Here is a 26,468-nt window from a genome sequence, read left to right on the forward strand (position 1 = left end):
GTGTGTGTGTGCGTGTGTGTGTGTGCGTGTGTGCATGCATGTGTGTGTGTGTGTGTGCGGTGTGTGGTGTGTGTGCATGTGTGTGTGTGTGTGTGTGGGGGGTGTGTGTGTGTGGTGTATGGTGTGTGTGTGTGTGTGTGTGTGTGTGTGTGCATGTGTGTGTGTGTGTGGTGTGTGTGCAGTGTGTGGTGTGTGTGCATGTGTGTGTGTGTGTGTGTGTGTGTGTGGTGTATGGTGTTTGTGTGTGCGGTGTGTGTGTGTGTGTGTGTGGTGTATGGTGTGCATGTGTGTGTGTGTGTGTGGTGTGTGTGTGTGTGTGTGTGTGTGGGGGGGGGGTTCTCTCACCAGCAGCTGCTGCCCCGTGACCTCTTGACCTCTGGGGCCCCCATGGGATCACATGACTCTGTGCCGCCCGCTACAGCCTTTCAACTACTTAATCATTTACACACACACACACACACACACACACACACACACACACACACACACACGCTGAATCCCGAAACTTCTACCCTTCCCACACAAAAATAAATACCCTCCTTGGGTGCGCGCACACACACACACACACTCTCTCTCTCTTACACACACACACGCTCTCTCTCTCTCACACACACCCTCTCTCTTACACACACACACGCTCTCTCTCTCTCACACACACCCTCTCTCTTACACACACACACAGCTGTCAAAGCTCAGCCACAGCTCATTAAAAAGGAGAGAGAACTCCATTAAGAAGAGAGAGAGGGAGAGGAGAGGAGAGGAGAGGAGAGGAGAGGGGGAAGAGAGGAGAGGGGGAGGAGAGGGGCAGAAGGAGAGGAGGAGAGAGGAAGAGAGGAGAGGAGAGGGTGAAGAGAGGAGAGGAGGGGCACGAGGGGGAGAATGAGAGGAAAGGGGGAGGAGAGAGAGAGGAGAGAGAGAGGAGAGAGGACTGGTCGGGGTGGTCGGGGATCGAACCAGCAACCCTCCAATTACAAGCTCGAAGCCCTAACCTGTAGGCCATGGCTGCCACAACTTCTCCCAAACCTGCCTGTTGCAACCTCTTGTGTGCTCTCACACACACACACACACACACACACACACACACACACACACACACACACACACACACACACACACACACACACACACACACACACACCACAAAGCCCTGCGCTGCTCTTGGGTTTTGCCCACTGGCCTCCTGCTGCCACCTGCTGGACGACACTGGGACTACAACAGGGCACATGCTAGGCTACTTAAAAAATGGCAAAAAATGCTTTTAACACACACACACACACACCTTGCAGCAAGCAGCAGCAACTGAAGTGCTAAAAGCACATAGACTAGTATGCAGTAATAGTCATAGACTAGTATGCCGTAATAGTCATAGGCTAGTATGCAGTAATAGTCATAGGCTAGTATGCAGTAATAGTCATAGGCTAGTATGCAGTAATAGTCATAGGCTAGTATGCAGTCATAGGGTAGTACGCTGTAAAAGTCATAGACTAGCATGCTGTAATAAGCTAGTATGCAGTAATAGTCATAGGCTAGTATGCAGTCATAGGGTAGTATGCTGTAAAAGTCATAGGCTAGCATGCTGTAATAAGCTAGTATGCTGTAATAGTCATAGGCTAGTATGCTTTACACCACTGCTTGGTCAAATTTCCTATTGTGATGCGCTATTTGGAACGTGCATTATTTTTCTATATACCGCACGGCTATGAAGTAGTTCCCTTCTTTTGGGCTTATTACACTTGAATATTAATTCGCCAATGTGAATGTAACGGTAAAAACAGCAATGTTGTATCTAAGACAGTGGCAATATAAACGAAAACGATAGTAGCAGTGGTATAAGCGGGATAATCAACTCTGCGCCGTGTGCGTTTATAGGAAAATAATGCACTTATCGAAGTGTAAAGTCCCCTCCGCCTACGGCGTCGGGTCCTTATTACCACTTCGAACGTGCATTATTTTCCTATAAACGCACGGCGCGTCGTTGATTATCCCTTACGTAATACTCAGCTGGTCAGCTTCAAGCAAGTTTCCGTCACCCTTCTCCTCTTCAGATTAAGAAATAAAACGAGTCGATCACTAACACACATAACCCTAGTGTACTATTAACGAGTCGATCACTAACACACATAACCCTAGTGTACTATTAACGAGTCGATCACTAACACACATAACCCTAGTGTACTATTAACGAGTCGATCACTAACACACATAACCCTAGTGTACTATTAACGAGTCGATCACTAACACACATAACCCTAGTGTACTATTAACGAGTCGATCACTAACACACATAACTCTAGTGTACTATTAGGCTACAAATGCTCCCGCGGGACCCCACCAAGACCGTGTGCTTTTGTAACCATATGCTTAGGACCTGTCGGCAGATAGAGAGAGGGGCAGACTCTGGTGGAGCGTCATCCCCAGCACTCTCGACCGGGCCCTGCTGCTCCAGTGTGTGTGTGTGTGTGTGTGTGTGTGTGTGTGTGTGTGTGTGTGTCTCCAGAGAGCAGCCCTCCTAGGCACCCTGTCATCACTGTCGGACTCCAGAGAGCTGCCTGCGGAGGTCTCAACAAAATCGCTGTGGGCGACGTTAACTCATCGTCTCGACTCGTCTTTAAACGTCAATTTAGACGCATACATTTTTCAATGGGGAGGGCTCATGGGTGGGCTTGGGAACGATCTGGCAGAGTTTCAGGCTTGTAAACAGACTGTACTAGCGATCCGAACCGCTAGATGGAAGCATTGCCATTTGGATGATTATCTGCCTGCAGAGTGCACATGCAGAGACATACAACAAGCTAACACACTGAAGATCGACCACAGTGATTCTAGTTTGCACGCGGTGCAGGGAATAAATATGCTTACTTCTTACATCAAGGATGGAAAACACGTGAACGGTATGATCCATTTACATTGGATATTGCTATATAGACTAACAAAAACTTTGCTAGTGCTAGCTTGCTAAGTCTACCGTCCTGTTCAGAGTCTATAGCGACCATCAGAGTCCCTAGCAACCTTGACGAGACTGACGAGATAACAGTGCAATCGTGGTTGACATACTACTGAAACGCTAACGTTAAAAAGTTGATTTTCACAAAAAGATTGTTTTCTCCATTTTTTGGTCAAAATCAGGTGTTTTTAGCAAAACTAGCCCATGTTCTACTGACGATTACTAAAGAAGGGAAAACGATAGAAATAAACCGTTTTTCCTGGTGAAAGAAGAGAGTCTACTCTTTCATTTGGTACCTTCTGTGTTTACATAGTCATACAGATCACCGTTTGGTGGATCTTGGAAAAACAGTCAAAATGCTGTAAAACGTCTGGCAGTATGGAACGCTCTGCACTGAAAATGGCTGGCAGCCAATGAGTTAACTTTCATAATAACTCGCCTATAGATCAACTAGAAGGGACAGCAGCATACCACTTCTCCAAATAGCAGTCTGTTTCACACAACAAACACACACACATACATGAAATGCATAAACCAATGACCCAGTGAAGGCACTTTAACAATCCAGAAACTCTCTCCCTCTCTTTTTCTCCCTTCACCCTGATCTCTCTCTATAAATACATCTCTCTCTATAAATACATCTCTCTCTCCCTCTCTCTCTACCCTGACATCTCAATCAAAGCTAAACATTTGCTTTATTGGTATGAATGAATGAAGTCATAGCCGCCAAAGTTACAGGTGTAACATGCTATTAACCAACTATACATGAAATGGTGTCAAGATGAAATAAGAAGAAGAAAATGAGGAGAGAATATTGGTGTAAAGATGAAATAATAAGAGGGAAATGAGTAAATAAAGTAAAAAGTAAAAGGACAGCAATAGCTTCAGCAGTAGTGCTATACTGTAGGCTAATGTTCCATCTTGGGACTACTTTCATTTTTATGGTTGCCTGGTTAATGGCCTTTATGTTTTGCCTGGTTACTGTTTACTGACTTTGAGTGTTTCCTGGTTTATTTTGCATTCTTCTTCTCTGGCCACAAGGTGGCAGTGTTGCTCCTACGGGTCCCCTGCTGAATCTCCTATCAGAGGAACCCAAAGAGTCCTCTCGGTGATCTCTTCTACAAGATCCTTGCGCTGTTGAAACCAGAGAGCTTGTGTGTGTGTGTGTGTGTGTGTGTGTGTGTGTGTGTGTGTGTGTGTGTGTGTGTGTGTGTGTGTGTGTGTGTGTGAGTGAGTGTGTGTGAGAGAGAGAGACAGAGACAGAGAGAGTGTGAGAGACACTGGCAGTAGCGTATTTAATTGACACAGTATTCAGGTTTAAAATAGCTCCTTCATCACCCAGGAGTGATAAAACTCTGGGACACACAGGGGAAGCTTTGGATCAGAACACACACACACACACACACACACACACACACACACACACACACACACACACACACACACACACACACACACAGGGGAAGGAATCGAACACACACACAAGGCTTGATACAGCCTGGGTCTCTCTTTGGATCAGAACACACACACACACACACACACACACGGCTCAGCTTTCCCGTCTCTTGGGCATACACACCCTCAGGAGACACCCAACGTCACACACACTGATCGAATAATAGACACACTTTACATACGCGGGTTACTAGCTGGAATTTGTTTTGCCAACATGTTGCCTACTTGTTTTCAAGAGATTGTGAAAGTGCACTTCATTGTTGATCTTATTTATTTGTGGTTACCATTTTTACTTGAATAGGCCTACGTTTATACTTTGAATTAGAATATCTGTTAGGCCTATATATTTATTTTAATAGTTCAAAAGTAGCCTACAACAAATGTTAGAATTTCAATTTTTAAAGAATTGTTGAAAGGTGTAAAGTCATGTGAAATAATCGTGATAAATAATCGTGATTTCAATATTGACCAAAATAATCGTGCTACATAATCGTGATTTCAATATTGACCAAAATAATCTTGATACATAATCGTGATTTCAATATTGACCAAAATAATCGTGTTACATAATCGTGATTTCAATATTGACCAAAATAATCGTGATACATAATCGTGATTTCAATATTGACCAAAATAATCGTGATACATAATCGTGATTTCAATATTGACCAAAATAATCGTGATACATAATCGTGATTTCAATATTGACCAAAATAATTGTGATTATGATTTTTTTCCCATAATTGAGCAGCCCTAGCTCAGAGGAAGAGAGAGAGAGAGAGAGAGAGATGGAGAGAGAGAGAGAGAGAGAGAGAGAGATGGAGGTATACAGAGGGAGAGGGAGAGAGAGTGAAGAAGGAACACATGTGGCCAAGTTAGACAAGAGAGGCCCAAACGGAGACAAAGAAAGATACAAGTGAACAGGAAGTGGAGGAGGTCTACAGGGACCCAGGAGGAGCAGCTCACGGCACACACACACACACACACACACACACACACACACACACACACACACACACACACACACACACACACACACACACACACACACACACACACACACACACACACACACACACACACACTGGACCCCGCCCTGCCCTGACCTGACCTGACCCTGTGTGTGTGTGTGTGTGTGTGTGTGTGTGTGTGTGTGTGTGTGTGTGTGAGGTGTTCTTTGGATGGGACCTGATAATACAAAGCAAGAACACACTGCAAGGCATTCTCTTTTCAAAATAGCTAATACAATTTGTGTATGCATTCTGTCTCTGTCTCTCTCTCTCTCTCTCTCTCTCACACACACACACACACACACACACCTCACTATGTGTTCACTGTGTGCTGTGTGTGTTCACTAACTGGGTTAAATGCAGAGAAACGAATTTATATATTATTATTATATAATATATATTCATTCATTCATTCATTCATTCATTCTCTCTCACACACACAAACACACACTCTCACACAAACGGTGGAAATATGCAGCTGAATCATCCCCACACAACACACACACAATCTCACACAAACACATCCCCACACAACACTGAACCATCCCCACACAACACAACACACTCTCACACAAACACACACACACGGTGGAAATATGCAGCTGAATCCATCCCCACACAACACACACACACACTCTCACACAACACACTCTCACACAAACACACACACGGTGGAAATATGCAGCTGAATCCATCCCCACACAACACACACACACTCTCACACAAACACACAACACACTCTCACACAAACACACACACGGTGGAAATATGCAGCTGAATCCATCCCCACACAACACACACACACTCTCACACAAACACACAACACACTCTCACACAAACACACACACGGTGGAAATATGCAGCTGAATCCATCCCCACACAACACACACACACTCTCACACAAACACACACACGGTGGAAATATGCAGCTGAATCCATCCCCACACAACACAAAGGTCATCCAAATGCCAAACTCAATCACAACCTTTGACTCAGTCAAACTCCAAACGAAACTTAAACCACACACACACACACACACACACACACACACATACACAGTGCAGCCCGTGGGCACTCGAACAGTCATCAGATAACACACACACACACAAACACACACACACATAGTATACACACACACACACACACACCCATTACATGAACAGACACACAAACACACACACACACACACACACTCATTACATGAACAGCTCACAGAGGGGATGCTAGATTAGTCAGCAGGAGACACACACACATACACACACACACACACACACACACACACACACACACACACAAAAACCAGATGTTGTGGACTAGGGATGGGATAATATGGATTGTCTTACTGTGCTTGGAAAGCAATAACCTGTGGTTTCACGGTATACTGCTTTAACTCACTATGTTAGGGATTACCAACAACCCTGGATTAGCCAACAACCCTGCATCAGTGGAAAGGCCTGCAACAGGTTACGAATTACAAGAGACCATCCCCCTGCCCTGCAGAAAATCCCAGACTGGCTGATGACCTGAACAACTTCTACTGCAGGGTTCCCCTCAACGCCCCTCCCCCCACCCCCCCACCTGCTGCAGGGTTCCCCTCAACGCCCCTCCCCCCACCCCCCCCCCCCACCTGCTGCAGGGTTTAGGAAAAGTCCCCCACCACTCCCCCGCCTTGCCATCCAGAATGACACTGTGTCAAACGTGGGTTCCTTTAGGTTCCTGGGATCAACCATCTCACAGGAACTACAATGGTCTTCCCACATTGACACTATCCAGAAGAAGGCCCAGCAGAGGTTATCCTTCCTGAGACCGCTAAGGCAGTTTAATCTGCCGAAGGAGCTGCTGACCACTTTCTACTCAGCGATCATTCAGTCGGTCATCTGCACCTCCATCACCGTCTGGTTTGGGTGGTGATGGACTAAAGGCTGCAGAGAGGATTATTCCCTTCCATCCAGGACCTGTACCAGTCCAGGGTCAGGAAAAATCTCTACAGCAAAAATCTCTACAGACCCCTCACATCCTGGTCACAAACTGTTCAACCTCCTTCCCTCTGGTGGACGATACAGGGCCCTGTTTGTCAAAACCAGACGACACAAAGACAGCTTCTTCCCCCAAGCTGTCACTCTGTTGAACACTCAATAAATAGCAATAGCAATAGCTAATAAAAGAAATAGCAACCCACCCTTCAACTGAACAAAGTGAACCAACCTGTTCTGCTCAGCTACCGTATATCATGTGCACTCCAATCTTACAGTTACAATATTGCTATTAACACATCATCTTTGCTTTGTACTGCCTTGCACTCTATTTATATTTCATCTTAATCCTCATACTGATACGGCACTATTCCCACTCTCTTCATTGTATATTGCATCTTAATCCTCATACTGATACTGCACTATTCCCACCCTCTCTTCATTGTATATAGCAATAAATCAATAAAGCTGATTCTGATTATATATTTTGTGCCGCGATCACACCCAATTAAACCTGACATGGCAATACATATATATTTATACTGTATATATTAGCAGGGTTACACTCATGACATTATATATTCCTATTAAACCTGACATGGCAACTTCAAAAGATCACTGGTGGACATATGGTCTCAGACGTATAAGGAAGAAGTATTTTCTATATTCTATATTCTATACTGTATATACTGTATATATATATATATATATATATTAGCACGGTTACACCAGAGAGGGTTAAAGTGGAGCGAGAGGCGCAAACGTTCGAACTTTTCCGCGTTCTGTTTTCGCAAAGGGGAGGGGGGCGAAATCCCCCTTTAAGCAGACCTAGAAAGTGACGTTACATTCGAACTTAACTGCTTGCAAATCTGACAGAGATCGATATCCCACTATGACGACTTTGCGACACGCCTCTTTAAGCAGATAGGAACTGTTCGAATTTTGCTTCCATAGAGATGCATTATGTTGCTCTATCTTGTCAGTAATGAAGGATCTTTGGTTACACTCATGACACTATATAGCAGGGTTACACTCATGACGATACATATATATTTATACTGTATATATCAGCAGGTTACACTCATGACATTATATACATATACAGTATATATATACTGGGCACACACTCAGAGGACGGACACACACACACACACAAAAAGTGGCAGTGACACAAACAAGTGACTGACTACACCTGACACCTACACCTGACTTCACACACACACACACACACACCTACACCTGACTTCATCAGATCTTTCCAGCCTGAAGTGAAAAGAGCAAAGTGTGCGTGTGTGTGTGCGTGTGTGTGCGTATGTGTGTGTGTGCGTGTGCACGTGTGTATGTGTGTGTGTGTGCGTATGTGTGTGTGTGTGCGTATGTGTGTGTGCGTATGTGTGTGTGTGTGTGTGTGTGTGTTGAGTAACTGTGTCTGCCACGTGTGTGCGTGTGCGTGCGTGTGTGTGTTGAGTAACTGTGTGTGTGCGCGTGTGTGTGTGTGTGCGTATACTGTGTCTGCCACATGTGTGTGTGTGTGCGTGCGTGTGCTGCCACATGTGTGTGTGTTGAGTAACTGTGTGTGTGTGTGTGTGTGTGTGTGTGTGTGCGTATACTGTGTCTGCCACATGTGTGTGTGTGTGCGTGCGTGTGCTGCCACATGTGTGTGTGTTGAGTAACTGTGTGTGCGCGTGTGTGTGTGTGTGTGTGTGCGTGCGCGTGCTGCCACATGTTTGCTTTTTCCCCAGAAATAAGAGGGAAGGGAGGCGAGAGCCGCCTTCCGTTTGATTGGCTCATCCTTCACTCCTCTCTCCTGATTGGCTCATTTCTGCTCCTTTTCCCCCCCTCTGATGAGCTGCAGGAGCATAAGGAACACACACACACACACACACACACACACACACACACACACACACACACACACACACACACACACACACACACACACACACACACACACACACACACACACACACACACACACACACACACACACACACACACACACACACACACACACACACACACACACACACACACACACACACACACACACACACACACACACACTCCAGAGCAAATAGGTTTCCAGAGCAGACCTGCTGATTCTCACGGCATCTGGCTGAATGGAGGTACACACTGCTCAGTCCCCTCACACACACACATACTGCTCAGTCAGTCAGTAACCCCTCACACACACACACACACACACAAAACAAACACTCCAGTTCCAACACTAGCACTCACTCAGAGCTGAGTTTGAGATGGACAAATCATTATAAAGCGCACAATTATTATTTAACAGACAGTTGTGCGTTGAACACTTGTTATGGATGTGTATGTGTGTGTGTGTGTGTGTGTGTGTGTGTGTGTGTGTGTGTATATATGTATGTATGTATGCATGTATATGTGTGTGTGTGTGTGTGTGTGTGTGTGTGTGTGTATATATGTATGTATGTATGCATGTATATGTGTGTGTGTGTGTGTGTGTGTGTGGTGTAAATGACTTTAGGGCCTTAGGTGTTAGGCTCAATACAGGTGTGTGTGTGTGTGTGTGTGTGTGTGTAAATGACTTTAGGGCCTTAGGTGTTAGGCTCAATACAGGTGTGTGTGTGTGTGTGTGTGTGTGTGTGTGTGTGTGTGTGTGTAAATGACTTCAGGGCCTTAGGTGTTAGGCTCAATACAGGTGTATGTGTGTGTGTGTGTGTGTGTGTGTGTGTAAATGACTTTAGGGCCTTAGGTGTTAGGCTCAATACAGGTGTGTGTGTGTGTGTGTGTGTGTGTGTGTGTGTGTGTGTGTGTGTGTGTGAATTACTTCAGGGACTTAGGTGTGCGGCTCAGTACAGATGCATGTATGAAATGAAGCGCATTTGAAAAACACAGATAATCCCCCAAAAAATAACGGATCATTCTGGTATCTGATATTCATTAACACACACTAACTACAAAATAACGGATCATTCTGGTATCTGATATTCATATACACACACTAACTACAGTATAATACTATATACAGTGGGGAGAAAATGTGTTTGATACCATGCTAAAGTTGCCTAAAAAGAGGAATCTTAAATCATCCTTTGACAATTGATCTTAACCCATTTAGGCCGGGAAAGCATTGGCGCATTTCTACCATTAAGGCCGGGAGCGCTGTTGCGTCGTTCTACCATTGAAGCCGGGAAAGCGTATACGTCAATTTTAGCATTTAAGGGTTTTTTTGCATCAGTTATCGGCCTCTGGGCCAATGAAATGCATCAGAATAGACACGAGGGAGTGTCGTGTAGTCTTGCTCCTCGTGACATTGTTTTTAAATTTTTCGAACACCCGTTGAGGACTTTGATAGCGAGGAGATATCGGAAGGTATGACTTTGAGGAGTTTCTCGGATTCGTGCATTATTGACTTTGGTGCGCTCCCTCCCTCATGTTGCCTGCATTTGACATAGGGCTGGTAGGTTGCAAAACTGATACCCTACTGACTCTGTTTGTCTAATTGATGGATTTAACCCTGATTCGGATTAGGCTACACCTGCTTTTAAAAGGTGGAACATCACCACAAGACGTGTGTTGTATCATGTAGCACTCTGAGTCTTTTTAATGTGCACGTTCTATAATTAATGTAGTACTCACCAAAATCATAGAAATCAACATTGCAAAACACATATCCCAGGCATATTTTCTTTGGCTTGTTAGTTTTTCGAACATTTATTTTATCTAATGACGGAAACATAATGAAAACATATCATGAGACTATGCGCGATTATTTTCCTCTAGCCAAAATCCTTGAGAATGAAATCTAATTAACTTTCACGTTCCTCTTAAAGTGACAGGCACTCAATTAGACCTACAGTACATATCACCACTGTAACGTCAAGACTAGTGCAATAGTTAAAAAAAATGAATTTTCAAATTACTGAATATTTTTTAGCTATAAGTAAAATATGCAGATCATAAAATACTATACACTATTAACAAAATATATGGAGTTTATGAATTCAAAATATGAAATAGAAACATGACAAGCCATCATTTTGTATGTGTGTGTGTGTGTGTGTGGAGGGTCAAGCAGAGACTAGGATCACCAGGACTGTCAATGATCACACATTATTCAATATTACTGATAGCGTCAAGGTGGTGGCCCCAATTTGCCTACATTTTTGGAATATAGTAAACACAGTCACTTTTTGAAACTATTACAGCTTGTGTAAGCCTATCAGTAAATTCTGACCATACTAATAATATATAACCAGTCAACAGATGTCAATCAGAATGACAAGCTGTGGAAAATGCACTCGTTTCTGATGAAATAGTGCTGTTCCTGCACTGACACAGTACATGTTTTATTTTTTGTGAAGGTGTAACTAAATAAACTCAATTTCCCAGGAAAGCCACAGGTGTAAGCTCTCACAAGCTTTTTGAATTTTGTTTCTATCTCCTACAGAGGCTGAGAAATCAATAACTTAGTAGGCGTTGACACAATTGCTGAATTTCCAGAAAAACTTCAGGCTTTTGGGGTTTTTCCTGAAATCGCCCTTAGGTTTTACAAGCTTTTTTTCCAGGCGCTTTAGGCCTTAATGGGTTAATGTCTTAATACAAAACATGAGTAAAAATAAAACCTCTAAGTACAACAACTCTTGACTTCCCACCTGACTGTGCCTGATGATACATACGTGTGTGTGTGTGTGTGTGTGTAATAGGCCTAACTGTGCCTGATGAGGTGTCCATGGCAACCTTGACAGGGACATGAAGGAGGCGGTCATTCCCAGCCACATTCCCTCTCTGGACACACACACACACACACACACACACACACACACACACACAGCCACACACACACACACACACACACACACACACACACACACACACACAGCCATATTCCCTCTCTGGACAACTGCACTCATTGCTCTTATTCTTACTGCACTCTACCTTTCTACATTTTCCCCAGAATTGTTGCTAGAATTGATTACATTGTCAGCCAAATGTAATGTAATGTAATATTTATAACTGTAATATCGCAATAAATTGTTCAATCCTCACACAGAACCCTGCACTAGAAGAATGGGTTCAAACTTGCAGACTGTCTATGTGTGTGTGTGTGCCGTGTTATTACGCAACTTGCGGAGCACCCAAGCAGAGAGAGACCCAATGCACGTGCAGTGAAGCCCTGCAGCACTGAGGACACAAGAGCTCTCTACTCAACTGGAATCAGACACACACACACACACACACACACACACACACAACACAAGAGCTCTCTACTCACACACACAATCACACACACACACACACACCAGCTCTCTACTCAACTGGAATCATAAACCATACACACATGTACACACGTGCGCACACACACACACACAAGCTCTCAACTAAACTAGAATAATAACTTACACACACACCCACAGCTATGCATGTATACACCAATAGAGCACTATTCTACTGCACACACACACACACACACACACCCACACACACACACACACACACACACACACACACACACACACACACACACACACCCACAGCTATGCATGTATACACCAATAGAGCACTATTCTACTGCACACACACACACACACACACACACACACACACACACACACACACACACACACACACACACACACACACCAGCTCTCTACTCAACTGGAATCATAAACCACACACACATGTACACACACACACACACACACACACACACACACACACACACACACACACACACACACACACACAGCTATGCATGTATACACCAATAGAGCACTATTCTACTGCATGCTTTGCTGAAGGAGTCTCAGTGTTGGGGAGTGGTGCGGTGAGGAGGGTTTGTGTGTGTGTGTGTTGGGGGGTGAAGAGGGTTTGGGGTTTGCTGTGTGTGTGTGTGTGTGTGTGTTGGGGGGTGAAGAGGGTCTGGGGTGTGCTGTGTGTGTGTGTGTGTGTGTATGGTGCGGTGAAGAGGGTTCGGTGTGTGTGTGTGTGTGTGTGTGTGTGTGTGTGTGTGAGTTTGTTGGGGGGGGTGAAGAGGGTTTGGGGTTTGCTGTGTGTGTGTGTGTGTGTGTGTGTGTGTGGTGAAGAGGGTTTGGTGTGTATGTGTGTGTGTGGGGTGCGGTGAAGAGGGTTTGGTGTGTGTGTGTGGTGTGGTGAAGAGGGTTGTGTGTGTGTGTGTGTGTGTGTGTGTGTGTGTGCATGTATTTCAGCATCTGACTGCCAGGGGCCAAGCTTGTCATAAGCCAGAGTGAAGGCTGGCGTCCATATTTGGGCAAGACTTCATATTCTCATCTGTGTGTGTGTGTGTGTGTGTGTGTGTGTGTGTGTGTGTGTGTGTGTGTGTGTGGTGAAGAGGGTTTGGTATGTTGACTGCATGACTTCATATTCTCATCTCAAACCCAAAACCTGCTTCCACAAGACACTCCAGATGTGATGCGCCATATGATAGACATATACAGTATACGTATAAACACACTCACACACACACACATCATATACATATGTATACACATCTATATACATATCTATGTTCACCTTCATAGACATATATACATATATATACACAATATATATACACATCATATATACCAGGGCTTGAAAACGAAATTATTTTTCAATCGTTCTGTTCCGAACGGTTCGGGTATGTTTAACGTTTTCGTTCTTGCGTTCCGCCACCAACATATCGTTCCTGAACCGGTTCGGAATGTAAAATATTGTTCGTTCTTATCGTTCCGGCAGTGTTTGGTGGGCCTATCAAGTCTATTTTTGTGGTCTTTACCTTAGAATAGACATAGGCCTAGTCATTATTTGCCCTTGATGTACACCGTAGCTAGTCTATGCCCCAAAATAAAAAATCACAGGTGGCATCCAAAAACATTCAGATGGGCTATCCATCCCACATAGCCTACTATACATGCTTACTGGCCTGATAAAAGCATAGATGATATAAAAACGTGACGCCGACACAGCTGACTCTTTTTGACGTTTACTCTGGAAAACATACACAAACAGCGTAGCCTACAGCTGGATATCAGGCTCCTTCCCAACTCCTCTTCCCAGGATAACAGAAAACTGGCCAAGGAAACCCAACAAATACACATCACAATCAGAATACACAATACAAGGAAACAAACCCCAACAAATACAGGTCAAGTTCCCCAAACAATTCGCCAGAAAATTCAGGCTCAATTTGACCAACCAAACACAAAACCCTGCCTAGCTCCCCATTCAAACAGTGAGCCAGCTAGTTAGCTCGCTAGCTAACGGGAGCTAGCATAAAGGGATATAGCTAACTCGTTCACACCACACAGATTTAACCTCAAACCCAACAAATAGGCTATGCTTTCATGACATTTTATAAAATATATAGAGAACGAAAAAAAAAACATTATTTAAGAGGAACTATGCAGGATTGGCGATTTCATCTCTGGTTTCGGTTTCGTTTTTCGTTTTCGCTCGTTTTATGCTTGCATATTTCTCTGCAGAGCTTCCCCGACAGCTTTAGCGCGTATATTTATACATATATAGGCTATATATAAATATATAAATTGCAAGCGTGGTTCTTCTTGTTCTTTACGCGTCTCAGACTTCCAGATGTAAACAGGAGACGATACGTCTCCTGCAGAAACTGCAAGGTTGCAATAGCGGATAGGGACACTGCGGGCGGGAAGAAATATTACTGTTTTCGATGAAACTGGTCAGTCAAGCAAAACAACGATTTCTGAACGATTTTATGACTATGAAAAAGTTGCATAGGGTCTCTTTAACCGGTTTTATGGATTTCAGAATAACGTTTCTGTTATTCTGATTGTTGAGGACCATTTCGTTTTTGTTTCCGTTTCCGTTCCTCGTAAAATTCTGTTTGTTTTCGGTTTTCGTTTTCGTTCCTTGAACCGGTTCAGAGCCCTGATATATACACATATACATATCCATGTTTGCCTTCATAGACATACATATATATACACATCATATATACACATATACATATCTATGTTCACCTTCATAGACATATACGTATATACACACACATCATACATATATACATCATCTATATACATATCCATGTTTGCTTTCATAGACATATATATATACACGGTGAGGAGAACATGTATTTGATACCATGCTAAAGTTGCCTAAAAAGAGGAATATAAAATCATCATTTGACAAATGATCTTAATACCTTAATTTAAAAAAAAAAATGCAAAAATCAAACCGCTAAAGACACCAATTTTCTTTGTGATTGTAGAATGTATCGTAAATAAATCAATGTTCTTCCTTAAATGCTAGGGGGAAGGAAGTATTTGACCCCTATGTTAAATTCCCATAGGAGCAGGAGGATTTTTTTATATATTTTTTATTTTTAAAGGCCAGCTATTTCATGGATCCAGGACATTATGCAACCTGATAAAGTTCCCTTGTGTGGAGCTCAGCGAAACGCCTCTGGTGGCCTTTGGAATTAAAATAGCCCCACATCATCACTAGCCTGACTCTCGCCAGACCCTTGTAGTTCTGCCATGCTCCACCAGAGGCATTTCGCTGAGCTCCACACAAGGGCCTGGGCTCGAGGGCAAAAAATAATGAACCAATCAGGATCGCCCGATGGGATTTCATAGATGTGACGTAGCGCCGAAGTGACTGTCTGATTCAAACAACAATGGCGGCACACAGCGAGGAGTCTTGTGCTGACAATGATTCTGCTATTTCACATCCACATCATCACACACCCTTCACCATAGCTAGAGATTGGCATGGTGTACCCACATCATCACATACCCTTCACCATAGCTAGAGATTGGCATGGTGTACCCACATCATCACAGACCCTTCACCATAGCTAGAGATTGGCATGGTGTACCCACATCATCACACACGCTTCACCATAGCTATCACACACGCTTCACCATAGCTAGAGATTGGCATGGTGCACCCACATCATCACACACGCTTCACCATAGCTAGAGATTAGCATGGTGTACCCCACATCATCACACACGCTTCACCATAGCTAGAGATTAGCATGGTGTACCCACATCATCACACACGCTTCACCATAGCTAGAGATTAGCATGGTGTACCCACATCATCACATACCCCTCACCATAGCTAGAGATTAGCATGGTGTACCCACATCATCACACACGCTTCACCATAGCTAGAGATTAGCATGGTGTACCCACATCATCACACACGCTTCACCATAGCTAGAGATTGGCATGGTGTTTTTTAGCCTGTCTGATGCTCATTGAGCAGAGAATTGAGATAAACCCACAGAGGACATCAGCACGAGGAGTCTCTAGTCTCAAGCTAGGAGACAAATGGACACACACACACACACACAAGCTCCTGTAGGAGACAAATGGACACACACACACACACACACACACACACACACACACACACACACGAGCTCCTGTAGGAGACAAATGGACACTTCCTAACTCTGGCTCTGCCCACTCTACGGGCAGATAGCATGGACACCTAACTCCCTGGGCCCCCATGAAAGGACCCTATGGAAAGACAAGAGATGAGAGAGAAACTCTGTGTGTGTGTGCATGTGTGTGTGCGTGTGTGTGTGTGTATGTGTGTGTGTGTGTGTGTGTGTGTGTGCAGCTCCTGAAAGCCTGTGATTGTCTGTGGGCTTGGGCTCATGCCAGCTGCCTGCATGCATTAGGACAGGGAGTGTTCATCTGAGGCACCAGCAGAGCAGGAGACCACACAATACAGCCCACACACACACACACACACAATACAGCCCCCCCCCACACAGAGAGAGAGAGAGAGAGAGAGAGAGAGAGAGGAAGGGAGAGAGAGAGAGAGAGAGAGAGAGGGGGGGGGGGGAGAGAGAGAGAGAGAGGGGGGGAGGCAATTGGCCTTATTTCTCTTGTTTGGGAGCCACTTGAAGAGCAGGGGACAGGAGAGGGGGACAGAGGAGAGGAAAGGGTGAGGAGAGGATTAGAGGATAGAGGAGGAAAAAGGAGAGGAGAAGAGGAAGGAGAAGTGAAGAAAAAGGGGAAAGAGAGGAGAGGAGGAGAGGAGGAGAGGAGAAGAGGGGAAAAGAGAGGAGAGGAGAAGAGGGGAAAAGAGAGGAGAGGAGGAGAGGGGGAAAGACAGGAGAGGAGGAGAGGGGGAAAGAGAGGAGAGGAGGAGAGGAGGAGAGGAGGAGAGGGGAAAAGAGAGGAGAGGAGGAGAGGGGGAAAGAGAGGAGAGGAGGAGAGGGGGAAAGACAGGAGAGGAGGAGAGGGGGAAAGAGAGGAGAGGAGGAGAGGAGGAGAGGAGGATAGGGGAAAAGAGAGGAGAGGAGAAGAGGGGGAAAGAGAGGAGAGGAGGAGAGGGGGAAAGAGAGGAGAGGAGAAGAGGAGGAAAGAGAGGAGAGGAGCTGCATTTCAAGAGGAGTGGTCTGACCAGCAATACTGTGATTAGTAAAGATGGGCTTCAATGAGAACAGAGGAGGAGAGGAAGAGAGGAGCAGAGAGGAGAACAGAGGAGGAGAGGAAAGGAGGATGAAGAGAATAGTAGAGGAGAGGAGGAGAAGAAAGGAGAGGGGAGGAGAGGAGAGGAGGAGAGAGGAGAGGAAAGGAGGAGAGGCAAGTCACAGTGTGTGTGTGTGTGTGTGTGTGTGTGTGTGTGTGTGTGTGTGTGTGTGTGTGTGTGTGTGTGTGTGTGTGTGTGTGTGTGTACACTCACATGGCTTTGTGTTTGTCTTCAGCCAGGATCTGGTCATTAGGCTTCAGCCCATACCTGTCAATGACACACAGACAAATTCAGCACTGGTGACCAACAGAGAGAGAGAGAGAGAGAGAGAGAGAGAGAGAGAGAGAGAGAGAGAGAGAGAGAGAGAGAGAGAGAGAGAGAGAGAGAGAGAGAGAGAGAGCAAGAGAGAGAGAGAGAGTCCAAATGTTAAGCACATTGAATGAGCTGTGTATGAAATGCGTTAGATAAATAAAGTTGACATGACCTATTACACTACAAACAAACAGATAAGTAGCAGAGCGCGCGCGAGTGTGTGTGTGTGTGTGTGTGTGTGTGTGTGTGTAAATACCATGTTTTAGTTACCGTGCCTTTTCAAAAGTTAGACTAGGTGTTCTGAGCATACCTGTGTGTGTTCTGAGTAGCAGGTGTTTCATAGGAGGAAGAGATGGAAGCGGAGAAACAAGTCTAAACAAATCGATTTAAAGTTTTGGGGAATTCTTCACGTTTACCCCGTTAGTTACACATGCTTCAGACATTATGTTGTGTTATGTGTTACATTATGTGTTCATTTCCCATAGGCTAAACAAAGCAGATCTAAATGTGTTCGTTTCCCATAGGCTAAACTATGTTTCTCATAAGCTAAACAAAGCAGATCTAAATGTGTTCGTTTCCCATAGGCTAAACTATGTTTCCCATAGGCTAAACGAAGCAGATCTAAATGTGGAGTCTTGTTAGTCACTACAGCCTACAACTTCTCATAGCCTGAATACCACTACATAATACCACCACAGTGTCAGGAAACCTCTCTAACTCTCGCCCTTCTCATAGCCTGAATACCACTACATAATACTATCACACAGTCAGTCACTACAGCCTACAACTTCTCATAGCCTGAATACCACTACATAATACCACCACACAGTCAGGAAACCTCTCTAACTCTCGCCCTTCTCACCCTTAAGGTGACAGCCACCTATTTAACCTCACACTGCCAATACAATTTAGGCTATGACTTAAATTACCTAAAGTTAAATGTGTTTAGCTAATTATTCTTTCAATAATAATAATTAATTTTACACAAAGCGCACACATACAATAACGATCCTCCACAGGCATGTCACAGCGTGACAACAAGGGACTGTTTTAACCCTATGAGCCCTAAGCTGTTTTAAAGTGCATCTCACAATGAACTCAGAACATAGAGATTAAAGACATGGGACTATTTTAAAGTGCATCTCACAATGAACTCAGACCATAGAGATTAAAGACATGGGACTATTTTAAAGTGCATCTCACAATGAACTCAGAACGTAGAGATTAAAGACAAGGGACTGTTTTAAAGTGCATCTCACAATGAACTCAGAGAACATAGAGATTAAAGGCATGGCCGCAAGATCAGTTCAGTTCTACACCTTTTTTCCAATAATAACGTTTTGTGGCCGGTAAAAAATATATTGGCCCTGATTATACTGTAATATACACATGTGACTGTTTCTGCATTCTCAATAAAAGGAAAATGATATCTACTAAGTTTCAAAAGAAATAGCACACATGGCTTGAGGCCACTGAGCGAGGCCTTCACTGCACAGGCTTGCCCTGAGAACGCTGTGAATAGCGACCACACCCTCCTGGGTCAGTGGTGAACATGCTGAACACACTCCTGGGTCAGTGGTGAACATGCTGAACACACTCCTGGGTCAGTGGTGAACATGCTGGGTCAGTGGTGAACATGCTGAACACACTCCTGGGTCAGTGGTGAACATGCTGGGTCAGTGGTGAACATGCTGGGTCAGTGGTGAACACACTCCTGGGTCAGTGGTGAACATGCTGGGTCAGTGGTGAACACACTCCTGGGTCAGTGGTGAACACACTCCTGGGTCAGTGGTGAACATGCTCCTGGGTCAGTGGTGAACACACTCCTGGGTCAGTGGTGAACATGCTGGGTCAGTGGTGAACACACTCCTGGGTCAGTGGTGAACACACTCCTGGGTCAGTGCTCCTGGGTCAGTGGTGAACACACTCCTGGGTCAGTGGTGAACACCCTCTTGGGTCAGTGCTCCTGGGTCAGTGGTGAACATGCTCTTGGGTCAGTGGTGAACACCCTCTTGGGTCAGTGGTGAACACACTCCTGGGTCAGTGGTGAACACACTCCTGGGTCAGTGGTGAACACACTCCTGGGTCAGTGGTGAACACACTCCTGGGTCAGTGATGAACATGCTGGGTCAGTGGTGAACACACACTCCTGGGTCAGTGGTGAACACACTCCTGGGTCAGTGGTGAATATGCTGGGTCAGTGGTGAACACACTCCTGGGTCAGTGGTGAACACACTCCTGGGTCAGTGGTGAACACACTCCTGGGTCAGTGGTGAACACACTCCTGGGTCAGTGGTGAACATGCTCCTGGGTCAGTGGTGAACACACTCCTGGGTCAGTGCTCCTGGGTCAGTGGTGAACACACTCCTGGGTCAGTGGTGAATATGCTCCTGGGTCAGTGCTCCTGGGTCAGTGGTGAACATGCTGGGTCAGTGGTGAACATGCTGGGTCAGTGGTGAACATGCTCCTGGGTCAGTGGTGAACACACTCCTGGGTCAGTGCTCCTGGGTCAGTGGTGAACACACTCCTGGGTCAGTGCTGAACACACTCCTGGGTCAGTGATGAACACACTCCTGGGTCAGTGGTGAATATACTCCTGGGTCAGTGGTGAACACACTCCTGGGTCAGTGCTCCTGGGTCAGTGGTGAACATGCTCCTGGGTCAGTGGTGAACACACTCCTGGGTCAGTGGTGAACATGCTGGGTCAGTGCTGAACACACTCCTGGGTCAGTGGTGAACATGCTGGGTCAGTGGTGAACACACTCCTGGGTCAGTGGTGAACATGCTGGGTCAGTGCTGAACACACTCCTGGGTCAGTGGTGAACACACTCCTGGGTCAGTGGTGAACATGCTCCTGGGTCAGTGGTGAACACACTCCTGGGTCAGTGCTCCTGGGTCAGTGGTGAACACACTCCTGGGTCAGTGGTGAACACACTCCTGGGTCAGTGGTGAATATACTCCTGGGTCAGTGGTGAACACACTCCTGGGTCAGTGGTGAACACACTCCTGGGTCAGTGGTGAACACACTCCTGGGTCAGTGGTGAATAGCGACCACATGCTCCTGGGTCAGTGGTGAACATGCTGGGTCAGTGGTGAACATGCTCCTGGGTCAGTGGTGAACACACTCCTGGGTCAGTGCTCCTGGGTCAGTGGTGAACACACTCCTGGGTCAGTGGTGAACATGCTCCTGGGTCAGTGGTGAACACACTCCTGGGTCAGTGCTCCTGGGTCAGTGGTGAATATGCTGGGTCAGTGGTGAACACACTCCTGGGTCAGTGGTGAACACACTCCTGGGTCAGTGGTGAACACACTCCTGGGTCAGTGGTGAACACACTCCTGGGTCAGTGGTGAACACACTCCTGGGTCATGCTCCTGGGTCAGTGGTGAATATGCTCCTGGGTCAGTGCTCCTGGGTCAGTGGTGAACATGCTCCTGGGTCAGTGCTCCTGGGTCAGTGGTGAACATGCTCCTGGGTCAGTGGTGATCATGCTGGGTCAGTGGTGAATATGCTCCTGGGTCAGTGAGTTGTCTGTAAACTGCTGTTATAGATTTGGAGGCGGCGATGTCGAAAGGTGATCTATGTTACACGGCCAGTGGTGTGGGTCAGTTCTAGAGACAATCAGTGTATTAGTGTGTGAGTGTGTGTGTGTGTGTGTGTGTGTGTGTGTGTGTGTGTGTTAGTGTATTAGTGTGTGAGCACAAATCAGGTGACCATACGTGATAATGTGTGACCACTGCTCACCAAATGTTATTGGAGAATCTTCTATTACATACACATGCCACTGAATGCACTAAAACCTGCTGCTTTCCCCAATAACGCCAAGTCAGTTGATTTGTTTGTTTTGTCTTTCTTCATGCTACATCAAGTCTATAACGCTGACTCAGGGGTTCCTGCTTGGCCTATCTGGGCATCTCAGTGATTCAGCTCATTCCAGAACCCCACTGAGTCCGTGCTGGTTGGGCAAGCTGCTAAAAATATGCGCTTAATTCCTTGAGAGATAAATCTCCTTCTGCTAATCTGGCATGGGCACCCTTGTGCTGCTACAGACCTAATCCACCGCCACCAAGGTGTGTGTGTGTGTGTGTGTGTGTGTGTGTGTGTGTGTGTGTGTGTGTGTGTGTGTGTGTGTGTGTGTGTGTGTGTGTGTGTGTGTGTGTGTGTGTGTGTGTGTGTGTGTGTGTGTTTTCTGCAAGTCAGTTGGGGGAGAGCCTGTGGCTAATAATCAATGATTAGCATATGAGCCTGCAGTTAATGGTTATGGGGGTGTGTGTGTGTGTGTGTGTGTGTGTGTGGTTATAGTTATTTAGCAGACGCCTTTGTCCAAAGTAAAACGCTATAACGCACATAAGACTGACCACTACTGTGTGTGTTTGATTGTACTTTTGTACTTAAGTGTGTGCCTTCACTGTGTGTGTGTGTGTGTGTGTGTGTGTGTGTGTACTGTCTGTTCCAACAGCTGCAGTTTCCCAACCTACACAGAGCCCTGAGACAACTCGTCAAAGAAATCAATGATTTTTACACACGTTTTTACACACGTTTTTACACACGTTTTTACACACACACACACACACACACACATGTTGAGGGCAGTACCAGGATCAAACATTACGTCTATGCACCTCTGTGTGTGTGTGTGTGTGTGTGTGTGTGTGTGTGTGTGTGTGTGTGTGTGTGTGTGTTTGCGTGTGAGTGTATGGCGTGTATGGCGTGTGTGTTTGTATCCACGAATCCACGAATGCCAGTGACACCAACACCATGTTTACATGCCCCTCCTGCAAGTTTTGCTAAATGTGTTCAAGCAACGGGCAAAAACTGCAAACAATGTATGTGTGTATGTGTGTGTTTAACAATGTATGTGTGTATGTGTGTTTGTATGACGTGTGTATGTCTATGCGTATGTGTGTGTGTGTATGCTTGTATGGCGTGTGTATGTCTATGTGTATGTGTGTATGTATGTCTGTGTAGCGCATGTGTGTGTGTGTTTGCGTGTGGCGTGTGTGTATGTATGTCTGTGTGTGCGTCTGCGGCGTGTGTGTGTGTGTGTGTCTGTGTGGCGTGTGTGTATGTATGTCTGTGTGTGTGCGTCTGCGGCGTGTGTGTGTGTGTGTGTGTGTGTGTCTGTGTGGCGTGTGTGTATGTATGTCTGTGTGTGTGCGTCTGCGGCGTGTGTGTGTGTGTGTGTGTGTGTGTCCGTGTGGAGCAGTGGCGGACCGTCAGGGCCTTCAAGGCCTTCTCTGAAGGCCTAACTATTTCCAAACGAATGAAAAATACTAGTGTCTTTAATAACATTTTACTTAACCATTTATTATTTGCTCCTGCTTCTCCTTCGCCGATCGTTCTCGACTACTACCGCTGTCGGCTATGTGATTTGATTGACAGACTGTCTGAACAAATAGCGAGAGTGTGCGATATATTTTCATCCAATCCCATGAGTTCCCTTGTTAAGGCCCGCATCAGGCCTTCACAAGGAATCTCTGCGTTTACGGTACCTAAGCAACCATTAGAAATCATATATTTGGATTCGGGTTGATTGATGGCTACATCTGACTAATTAGCCAATCAAATCGACCTATTATGGCGAGGTAGGCAGGTCTGACTGCAGCTAGGCCTGCAATGTTCGAAAAGAATACCCGGAATCGTTCATCACAAATGTTAACGCTGTTTGAGGCGTTTACGGTCTATGGCTTGACGTGAGGAACATCTTGTGCCAGTGTCAGAATCAGACTGGACTTCAATGGATAAATAAATGTGTCACACTGACATGAATTGAGCGTCAGCGTCAGTTCTGGCAGGCAAGTAGTCAAGACGCTGCTAACCGCTGTGGGCGTCAGCACATCAGCTGGTCAACTCCCCTCGCTTCTAAATGGCTAGATCCAAACAGGGCGCCTTATTTAAAGCTGCTTAGTTGTTCCTAATTGCTTGCTGCTCGCTTTATGCAACCCACCTCCTCCCCTACTCCACCCTGTCGTGTATAACATGGCATAGGCTTTATGTCATAGTTGCCGCTCTGTTCATATGGGGGAATAGTTTAGCTCGCTCAGTCTTAAACTGTGTGAGCGCCCCCTAATACTGCTGCTGTCCCCAGACACTCTGCTCTTTCATGGTGCTCATGAAAGGTCTGGGTACTCCTCTGAACAGAGCCATACCGCCAAATTTAATTCGTAGTATATTAATTTAAATTGCCTAAGATATTTATTGTCTGTGTTGTTATTGACGTATGGACCTGACAGAACTATGGTTATAGTTATGAATAGTAAATAAACCATCATTAAGCAAAAATAATTCATAGTGTCAGCTTGACTAGCAGATATCGATAGTGCTACACATAACGTCAGCTATAACTCTGCACGTAGCTGGTCACTGCAGGAATTGGTAAGTTTTGTTTCATGTTTATTTCATAACATAAGACTTGAAATAGATGCTTGTTATCTGGCCCTTTACTATATAACAAACGTGTTTTAGTGCTGCTTGGTTACGACTAGATTGTTAGCTTGGTACGACTAGATTGTATGCTAGCTTGAAGTTGTGTGCGAGTTGATGAGACTTTGGTGAAGCTGTCGGGATGGGCATGTCAAACTGTCATTTGGTTCCCTGCCCTCCAAGGTCTGGTTTACTGCCAGTGAGCTGAGAATTATAAGGTTCTATTCTCCACTTTTGGTCTAAATTGAGTTTTTGACATAATCTGATCCATTAGGTGTTTATTAATGCCAATGCCAATGGCATTCTGAAATAGCCAACAAGCAGTGGCAACATTAGGGCAATAGGCTACGTTTTGTGACTTCTATGTTTAATATCATGGGTGGTGTGCTGTGACATTTTCTGTTGAGACATTTCTCATAGTGTACCGTGAAGGTTTGGCCAACACTGAAGCAAAGATACTGATTGTAGGATAGCCTAGCCCTGTAGTTCCACATGACTAGCTTTTGAGTAATCGGAGCAGCAGCGAAGCAACCTAAAATAATTGCACTGTACACGCTACAGCTAAATAGAAGAGCTCTACAAACAGTCTGAAGCAAGTAAGCCGATAGCCTAAATATTTCAAGTAGGGCCTAGTCTGCTCAAACCCATGCTGCTGATAAGGATAATGGCCAGGTCCCAATAAAGATGTTATGTTTACCAATAAACAATGCGGAATTCAGCTCGGACGTATTTGTTTACGTAACGAAAATAGTGATACACCGACTCGCGTTAGAAAGAGAAAACGTTTCTCTCCCACTGTGAAATGCAGGGAAATTGCACATTTTAACCTTGTAATGTAAAAAAAAATCTCCGGGGGGAACCCCCCGTAACGCCCCCCTAATTTATTTATTTTTTGCCAAAAATAGTCATTATTGAAGGCCTAATTGCTGAACTCACGGTCCGCCTCTGGTGTGGAGTGTGTGTGTTTCTGTGTGGCGTGTGTGTGTGTGTGTCTGTGTGGCGTGTGTGTGTGTGTGTGTGTCTGTGTGGCGTGTGTCTGTGTGGCGTGTGTGTGTGTGTGTGTGTGTGTGTGTGTGTGTGTGTGTGTGTGTGTGTGGCGTGTGTGTCTGTGTGTGCCGTGTGTGTGTTTGTGTGTCTGTGTGTGTGTGCGTGTGACGTGTGTGTGTGTCTGTGTGGCGTGTGTGTGTGTGACTGTGTGGCGTGTGTGTGTGTGTGTCTGTGCGTCTGTGTGTGGCGTGTGTGTGTTTGTGTGTGTGTGTGACTGTGTGGCGTGTGTGTGTGTGTGTCTGTGTGGCGTGTGTGTGTGTGTGTCTGTGTGGTGTGTGTGTGTGTGTGTGTGTGTGTGTGTGTGTGTGTCTGTGTGTGTATGTAGCAGGCAGGGAAATCCTCATGAGCGCACAGATGTGGAGGATTCTGTCTTTCATGTTGGACCCTTTGAACCCTGAGTGTGTGTGTGTGTGTGTGTGTGTGTGTGTGTGTGTGTGTGTGGCTCTGCCACCACGTGAATGAATTACTTATTTCACCCCAGCTCACACTGGTTGGGGGCAGCTGGGTGCTGCCTTGACACACACACACACACACACACACGCACACACACACACACACACGCACACACACACACACACACACACACACACACACACACACACACACACACACACACACACACACACACGGCTGTCATTGGCACTGAAGACGCCGTCACACACTCACTCACACACACACACACACCATACACACACACACACACACACACACACATGGCTGGCATTGCAATCGCGGTCACACACTCACTCTCTCACACACACACACACACACACGCCACACACACACACGCCATACACACACACACACACGCCACACACACACACATGCCATATACACACACACACAGATGGCTG

The 26,468-nt window shown here is 45.5% G+C and overlaps 1 protein-coding gene across 2 annotated transcripts in view; it reads right to left on the reverse strand.

Annotated features, from left to right (window-relative positions):
* Positions 1 to 26,468, reverse strand: part of adka (adenosine kinase a) — a 96,232-nt gene that overhangs the window by 57,229 nt on the left and 12,535 nt on the right. For both annotated transcript variants that reach the window (XM_062519412.1, XM_062519413.1), the window contains exon 3: positions 18,048 to 18,101. In XM_062519412.1, the coding sequence (XP_062375396.1) occupies positions 18,048 to 18,101 (54 nt within the window). The remainder of the gene's footprint in view (positions 1 to 18,047; positions 18,102 to 26,468) is intronic.

The sequence above is a fragment of the Sardina pilchardus genome, chromosome 18 (genome assembly GCF_963854185.1).
Source record: "Sardina pilchardus chromosome 18, fSarPil1.1, whole genome shotgun sequence".
NCBI lineage: Eukaryota > Metazoa > Chordata > Actinopteri > Clupeiformes > Clupeidae > Sardina > Sardina pilchardus.